The sequence below is a fragment of the Nilaparvata lugens genome, chromosome X (assembly GCF_014356525.2).
Source record: "Nilaparvata lugens isolate BPH chromosome X, ASM1435652v1, whole genome shotgun sequence".
Classification (NCBI taxonomy): Eukaryota; Metazoa; Arthropoda; class Insecta; order Hemiptera; family Delphacidae; genus Nilaparvata; species Nilaparvata lugens.
The window spans coordinates 57,008,983-57,017,258 of NC_052518.1; the positions used below are offsets into that span (position 1 = coordinate 57,008,983).

Sequence of the window (8,276 nt, forward strand, 5' to 3'; positions counted from 1 at the left end):
AGAGGATACCTATAACTGGTAATAAAATTTTGAACTTTTTTTAGTGAAAGCTGTGCTAGTACAAAATCCATTCAAAATCAGAAATTATACTATATATGTTCAGCAATGCATTTAATCCATTAACACAGAAGAAATGCCATGTACTTGACTTTTGTGGTTGATTATTAAGAATCCCCAAGAGGATACCTATAACTGGTAATAAACTTTGGAATTTTTTTTCGTGGAAAGTGTGCTTGTACTAAATCCATTCCTGATCAGGAATGATTCAATGAATGTTAAACATTGCATTGAGTTCAATATTACAGGAGAAATGCCATTCACTTGACTTTTGTGGTTGATTATTCAAGAATTCCCAAGAGGATACCTATAACTGGTAATAAAATTTGGAACTTTTTTTAGTGAAAGCTGTGCTAGTACGAAATCCATCCAAAATCAGAAATTATACTATATATGTTCAGCAATGCATTTAATCCATAACACAGGAGAAATGCCATGTACTTGACTTTTGTGGTTGATTATTCAGAATTCCCAAGAGGATACCTATAACTGGTAATAAACTTTGGATTTTTTTTTGTGAAAACTGTGCTTGTACAAAGTCCGTTCCCGATCAGGAATGATTCTATATATGTTCAACAATGCATTCAATTCAGAATCAGGGAAGAAATGCCATGCACTTGACTATTGTGGTTGATTAATCAAGAATTCCCAAGAGGATACCTATAACTGTTATAAACTTTGGAACTTTTTTTCGTGGAAAGTGTGCTTGTACCAAATCCATTCCTGATCAGGAATGATTCTATATATGTTCAACAATGCGTTCAATTCAGAATCAGAGAAGAAATGTCATGCACTTGACTTTTGTGGTTGATTATTCAAGAATTCCCAAGAGGATACCTATAACTGGTAATAAACTTTGGTATTTTTTTCGTGGAAACTGTGCTTGTACAAAAATCAATCCTGATCAGGAATGATTCTATATATGTTCAACATTGCATTCAGTCCAGAATAACAAAAGAAATGTCATGCACTTGACTTTTGTGGTTGATTATTCATGAAATCCGAAGAGGATACCTTCAACTGGTAATAAACTTTGGATTTTTTTTCGAGGAAACTGTCCTTGTACAAAATCCATTCAAAATCAGAAATGATACTATATTTGTTCAGCAATGCATTTAATCCATTATTAATGGAGAAATGCCATGAACTCGACTTTTGTGGTTGATTATTCAAGAATTCTCAAGAGGATAACTATAAATGGTAATAATCTTTGAAATTTTACTTCGTGGAAACTGTGTTTGTTCAAAGTTCGTTCCTGATCAGGAATGATTCTATATATGTTCAAGATTCCATTAAGTCCAAAGTGAAAGGAGAAATGCCATGCACTTGACTTCTGTGTTTGATTTTCCAAGAATTCACAAGAGGATACCTATAACTGGTATTAAACTTTGAAATCTGTTTTCTTGAAAACTGTGCTTGTACAAGAATCATTTCTTATCAGTGATGATTCTATATATGTTCAACATTGCATTTAGTCTGAAATAACAGAAGAAATGCCATGTCCTTGACTTTTGTGGTTGATTATTCAAGAATTCCCAAGAGGATACCTATAACTGGTATTAGACTTTGGAATTTTTTTCTCGTGAGAACTGTGCTTGTAAGAAATTCATTCCTGATCAGGGATGATTTAATATATGCTAAACATTGCATTCAGTCAAGAATAACAGGAGAAATGCCATGCATGAGATTTTTGTAGTTGATTATTCTAGAATTCCCAAGAAAATACCTATAACTGGTAATAAACTTTGGAATTTCTTTGAGTAAAAAAATGAGTTGTACAAAATTCATTCAAAATCAGAAATGATACTTTATATGTTCAACATTGCATTCAATCGAGAATCAAAGGAGAAATGCCATGCACTTGACTTTTGTGGTTGATTATCCAAGAATTCCCAAGAGGATACCTATAACTGGTAATAAACTTTGGAACTTTTTTCAGTGAAAGCTGTGCTTGTACAAAATCCATTCCCAATCAGGAATGATTCTATATATGTTCAACAATGCATTCAATTTAGAATCAGAGAAGAAATGCCATGCACTTGACTTTTGTGGTTGATTATTCAAGAATTCCCAAGAGGATACCTATAACTGTTAATAAACTTTGGAATTTTTTTTCGTGGGAAGTGTGCTTGTACTAAATCCATTCCTGATCAGGAATGATTCTATATATGTTCAACATTGCATTCAGTCCAGAATAACGAAAGAAATGCCATGCACTTGACTTTTGTGTCTGATTATTCAAGAATTCCCAAGAGGGAATCACCCTCTTGAATTCCCAAGAATTCCCAAGAGGATACCTATAACTGGTAATAAACTTTGATTTTTTTTTTCGTGGGAACTGTGCTTGTATAAAATTCTATCCTGATCAGCGATGATTCTATATATGTTCAACAAGGCATTCCGTCCAGAATAACAGAAGAAATGCCATGCACTTGACTTTTGTGGTTGATTATTCAAGAAATCCGAAGAGGATACCTTCAACTGGTAATAAACTTTGGATTTTTTTTCGTGGAAACTGTCCTTGTACAAAATCCATTCAAAATCAGAAATGATACTATATATGTTCAGCAATGTATTCAATCCATTATCACAGGAGAAATGCCATGTACTTGACTTTTGTGGTTGATTATTCAAGAATTCTCAAGAGGATAATTATAACTGGTAATAGACTTTGAAATTTCATTTCGTGGAAACTGTGATTGTTCAAAGTTCGTTCCTGATCAGGAATGATTCTATATATGTTCAAGATTCCATTCAGTCCAGAATAAGAGGAGAAATGCCATGCACTTGACTCCTGTGTTTGATCATTCAAGAATTCCCAAGAGGATACCTGTAACTGGTATTAAACTTTGGAATTTTTTTTCGTGAAAACTGTGCTTGTACAAAATTCATTTCTTATCAGTGATGATTCTATATATGTTCAACATTGCATTTAGTCTGAAATAACAGAAGAAATGCCATGCACCCGACTTTTGTGGTTGATTATTCAAGAATTCCCAAGAGGATACCTATAACTGATAATATACTTTGGATTTTTTTTTTAAACATTGCTTGTACATAATTCATCCTTGATCAGGAATGATTCTTTATATGCTTAACATTGCATTCAGTCCAGAATAACAGAAGAAATAGCATGACCGTGACTTTTGTGGTAGATTATTCAAGAATTCCCAAGAGGATACCCATAACTTGTATTAAACTTTAGAATTTTTTTTTTCGTGAAAACTGTGTTTGAACAAAATTCATTCAAAATCAGAAATGATACTAATGTTCAACATTGCATTCAATCGAGGATAACTGGAGAAATGCCAAGCACTTGACTTTTGGGGTTGATTATCCAAGAATTGCAAGAGGATACCTATAACTGGTAATAAACTTTGGATTTTTTTTTGTGAAAACTGTGCTTGTACAAAGTTCATTATTGATCAGGAATGATTCTATATTTGTTCAACATTGCATCTGATCCAGAATCACAGAAGAAATGCCATGCACTTGATCTTTGTGGTTGATTATTCAAGAAATCCAAGAGGATACCTATAACTGGTAATAAACTATGGAATTTTTTTTCGTGAAAACTGTGCTTGTACAAAATCCTTTCAAAATCAGAAATGATACTCTATATGTTCAACATTGCATACGATCAAGAATCACAGGAGAAATGCCATGCACTTGACTTTTGTGGTTGATTATTCAAGAATTCCCAAGAGGATATGTATAACTGGTAATAAAATTTGGAATTTTTTTCCGTGGAAACTGTGCTTGTACCAAATCCATCCCTGTTCAGGAATGATTCTATGTATGTTCAACATTGCATTCAGTTCAGAATAAAAGAAGAAATGCCATGCACTTGACTTTTGTGTTTGATTATTCAAGAAATCCCAAGAGGATACCTATAACTGGTATTAGTATAACTGGTAACTCGTATTAATGAACTTCTTGGTTATCAGGATGCACTTATAGCAGAAATTCAATCTCTTAAACATCCTGAATGTGTGCCATCACATTCACCTACTACTCAATGTGTTGCCATACAGACCGAAAGTTTGTCAACTGATTCTGATGATCAGCACTATGCTATTGCAAACAGTAATTTTATCTCACTCAATAAAACCAAGGATAAATTGTATAAGGAAATTATAAACTTGGAGCATGATATAGCTGAAAATAGAAGTATAATTAGTTCATTGGAATTGGAAAGGAAAAATCTTGCTAATATAATATCAAAAGTAAGCCAAGAAGTTGAATTAGTAGGAAAATTAGTAGTGAGTGAGGACTGCAGTGAGTCATTGGGTCGAACAAGTGAATCTAAAATAAGGAATATTATAGAACATGTAAGGGGGGAAATTATTATATTCTCTGATAGTCAAGGTCGTGATCTGGCATCCTATCTACAAAATAGAATACCACATTCATATAGTGTCTCAAGCTTTGTATACCATGGTGCTGGTATGTGTCAAATATTAGATAGAATTTTTAATTGTAAAGAGGTACAGCTTATGAATAAAGAAGATTATTTAATTATATTAGGTGCTACAAATGACATAAATGACTCTGCTAATGGAAAGGACACTATTATATTCAGTTTGGCAGTTGAGAGTTTACTGCATCAGACAAGACATACTAACGTGATAATAGGGACTGTGCCTTACAGATATGATATGCCGGCTGCCTCACCCATAAATTGCATGATAAAGGTGATTAATGGTCTCCTGAAAAAAACAGCCATGGACAAGCACAGAAGGGGATCAATTGAACATCATGAAACTTATACAGGTAGGAACATAAAATTGTGCTCCATTAATGTCCAATGCATGCGGAATAAAATTATTGAGCTTGAGTTACTTTGTGAGCTGCATGACATCGACGTTTTGTGCATCTGTGAACACTGGCTTGTTGAAGATGAGATTGAATACTACAGCAATTTGGCTGGTCTCAGGAAGGTAGCTCATTTCTCTAGGCAGACTTCAAGTGGTGGTGTAGCTGTTTTTGTGCGAGAGAGTATGGCATGGTCGGCAAACGCCCTAGACCTCAAAGAGTTCTGTATTGAGATGCATGCTGAGTTTGCTGGGATACATATTCCGGAGTTGTCACTTGTTGTGGTAAGCATGTATCGCTCTCCTAATGGAAATGTTGAATGTTTTTTGCAGCAGCTTGAATTATGTGTTGGATGTCTCAGTAATATTGGTTTGTTTGTAATAATTGGAACTGATCACAATATTGATTTGCTTGGCACGTCGGCAGCATCCTCAGGTTTTTTGAATTTGTTAAGAAGTCTGAATTTGTATAGTGCAGTAATGCAACCTACAAGAGGTAATGCTTCCCTTGATAATTTTTTCACAAATTTGGACCATTGGAGCTATGTTGCTGAGGTTAGTGTTGATCAGATTGCAGATCATAAACACATTCTCATGGAAGCCACTTTTATGGCAGATGTTGTTGGAAGTTGTAATGGTTCCAGTAGAAACGTTTCTTACAGAGTGTTCAATGATGGTATTGTCAGACTTTTCTGTAATTATTTGGGAGTTTGGGTTGACTCTTGGTTGGAATCTGTTATTGATATGCAGGCGGTTGGTGGTTTTCAATGTTTCTTTCATGCTCTCATGGATGGTTTCAAGTTTTTCTTTCCACTAAGAATGAGGTCGCTAAGTTCTAAAAGATTCACAACTATGAAGGGAAATTCTGTACCACAAGTAAAAGACTGGTTCACTCCTGAACTAGCCCGAATGAGAGATATGGTATCCATGACAAATGATTTAGCTAGAATCAGGCCTCACCTGGTTGAACTAGCAACTGGGCTCAAGAAGGATTACCGTTATAGATTGCGAGAGGCTAAGAAAAACGCCAATGCAAAATTCATTGCAGAGGCTCAAAATTCATGTAGGGCTGCCTGGAGTCTTATAAATTCACATAAGCCTAAATCAGAAGAAGGTGATCTAAGTTTCACAACTGCCAGTGAATTTAATCAGTTCTATGTTACATCTGTGGAGAGTATTGTGAATAATATTCCAAATAATATTGCAACCGATCTTCCCAATGCTCTTCAGGGTATTCCAGTTGTAGAAGGAAACTTTGAATGGAACCATGTAACACCTGCTGATGTTGTAAGCATAGTAAATGATTTTAGTGTATCAAAGGCAAAAGATATTTATGGAATGAGTGTGGCTTTTCTGAGGCAGATTATTTGTTTCTTGAGTCCAATACTTGCATGCCTTATCAATAAGTGTATCGATGAGGGTGTTTTCCCTGATGAGCTCAAGATATCAAGAGCAGTTCCAATTCACAAGAAGGGTGCTCTGGACAGTGTAAGCAACTATAGATTCATATCTTTGATCCCGGTGATTGCAAAAATTTTTGAGATGGTATTGTTTATTCAGCTGTACAACTATTTTGAGAATATTGGTCTGCTGGTTCCTGTTCAGTTTGGTTTCAGGAGAGGAAGATCGACTGTCTCTGCTGTGCAGACTCTCATTCAATCAGTCCTGGAGGCATTTGAGAATGGAAGATCTTCATCGCTTTTGCTCTGTGATTTATCACGTGCCTTCGACTGTGTCTCGCACAATATTCTATTGGGAAAGCTGGAGAAGTATGGCCTTGGAGTCGGTGCTGTCAGACTGATGAAATCATACCTGAGTGATAGGTTGCAGGTTGTGGACTGGAATGGTGAACTATCAAGTCCTGCACCCTTGAAACATGGAGTCCCACAGGGATCAGTTTTGGGACCTTTGCTCTTTCTCATCTCAATAAATGATATATATTATTCAGTAGATGGTGGTGTTCTGTTATTCGCAGATGACACATCACTATTTGCGGATCATAAGAGCGTAGATTCTGCCAGGCTTGCTGTGAGGGAGCTGTATCATAGTGCGTCTCAATGGTTTGATCTAAATAAGCTGGCTCTTAACAGTGACAAGACTCAGGAGATATCATTCAGCCTCAATTCTGGGATTGCCACGGGTACTGTGAAGCTCTTGGGGTTTTCCCTGGATAGTAGGTTGACCTGGGAGGCTCACATCAGCCAGCTCTGCAAAAGGCTAAGTAGGGTCATTTTTCTGCTTAGAAGGCTTGTATCATGTGTGCCTGACGGTTTTGTGCGCCAAGCTTACTTTGCTTTTTTCCAGAGCCATATTGCATATGGTACAAGGCTGTGAGGGCACGCTGTGAGTGTGAATAGGGTGCTATTAATGCAAAAAGGGCCATTAGAATTGTGATGAGAGCTGGTTGGATTGATCACTGCAAACCATTGTTTGTACATTTATGAGTGATGACAGTTTACAGCCTGTACATATACGAGTGCTTGGTTTCGGTTAGAGAGAATATTCATTTGTACACCAGGGCCAATCAAATCCACAGTCACGCTACACGGGGAAATGGAAACCTGGTCCTGCCCGGGGTGAGATTGGAAAGATCCAGGAAAAGTTTTTCCATATCTGGCATCAGATTTTTCAATAGGCTACCTGATGAAGTAAGAGAGCTGCCTCTGGTGAGCTTTGAGAAGCGGGTCAAGTCATGGCTGGTCGCCAACCCGTTCTATTCCATTCATGAGTTTGACGAGTCTGACCCAAGCACTATGTAAATTGACTGTGTAAAGCACTAAGTGAATTGCCGACTGTGATAATAGAGTTTCTATGGTTTTAGTTTGTTCACGATTTATTGTAAAAGTAGGTATAGATTAAAATTAGAATAGGCTGTATAGACTGTGATAGAATTTAAGTTTAGTAATTGTTTATTGATATTTCTGTATTATTATCTATTATTTTCTTGTGAGAAACCGAATAGCTTTGAAGCCTGCTCTTGCACTGCATGTTGTGTATCATCTTTATTTATGTATTTTTATTGTAATTCTGTTAGAAATTTCATTGTAATGACATGGCCTAGTGTACTGTATGTATTTTCTGGCTGTAATAAAATCATTGAATCATTGAATCATTGAATCATTAGACTTTGGAATTTTTTTTCGTGAAAACTGTGCTTGTACAAAATTCATTCCTGATCAGGAATGATTCTATATATGCTGAACATTGCATTCAGTCCAGAATATTGGAAGGAATGCCATGCACTTGACCTTTTGTTGATTATTCAAGAATTCCAAGAGGATACCTGTAACTGGTAATAAACTTTGGAATTTTTTTTCGTGGAAACTGTGCTTGTACAAAATTCATTCCTGATCAGAGATGATTCTATATATGTTAAACATTGCATTTAGTTCGATATTACAGGAG

The 8,276-nt window shown here is 35.9% G+C and overlaps 1 protein-coding gene across 1 annotated transcript; it reads left to right on the forward strand.

Moving 5' to 3' along the window:
• Positions 1-4,715: 4,715 nt before the first annotated feature.
• On the forward strand, positions 4,716-7,205 carry LOC120354625. Its single transcript, XM_039441991.1, has one exon. The coding sequence runs from the start codon at positions 4,716-4,718 to the stop codon at positions 7,203-7,205; it is 2,490 nt and encodes an 829-aa protein (XP_039297925.1).
• The last annotated feature ends 1,071 nt before the right edge of the window (positions 7,206-8,276 follow it).

Excerpts from the sequence above, each read along its gene's own strand:
- LOC120354625 (XM_039441991.1), top strand. The coding sequence starts at position 4,716 with ATGCCGGCTGCCTCACCCATAAATTGCATGATAAAGGTGATTAATGGT.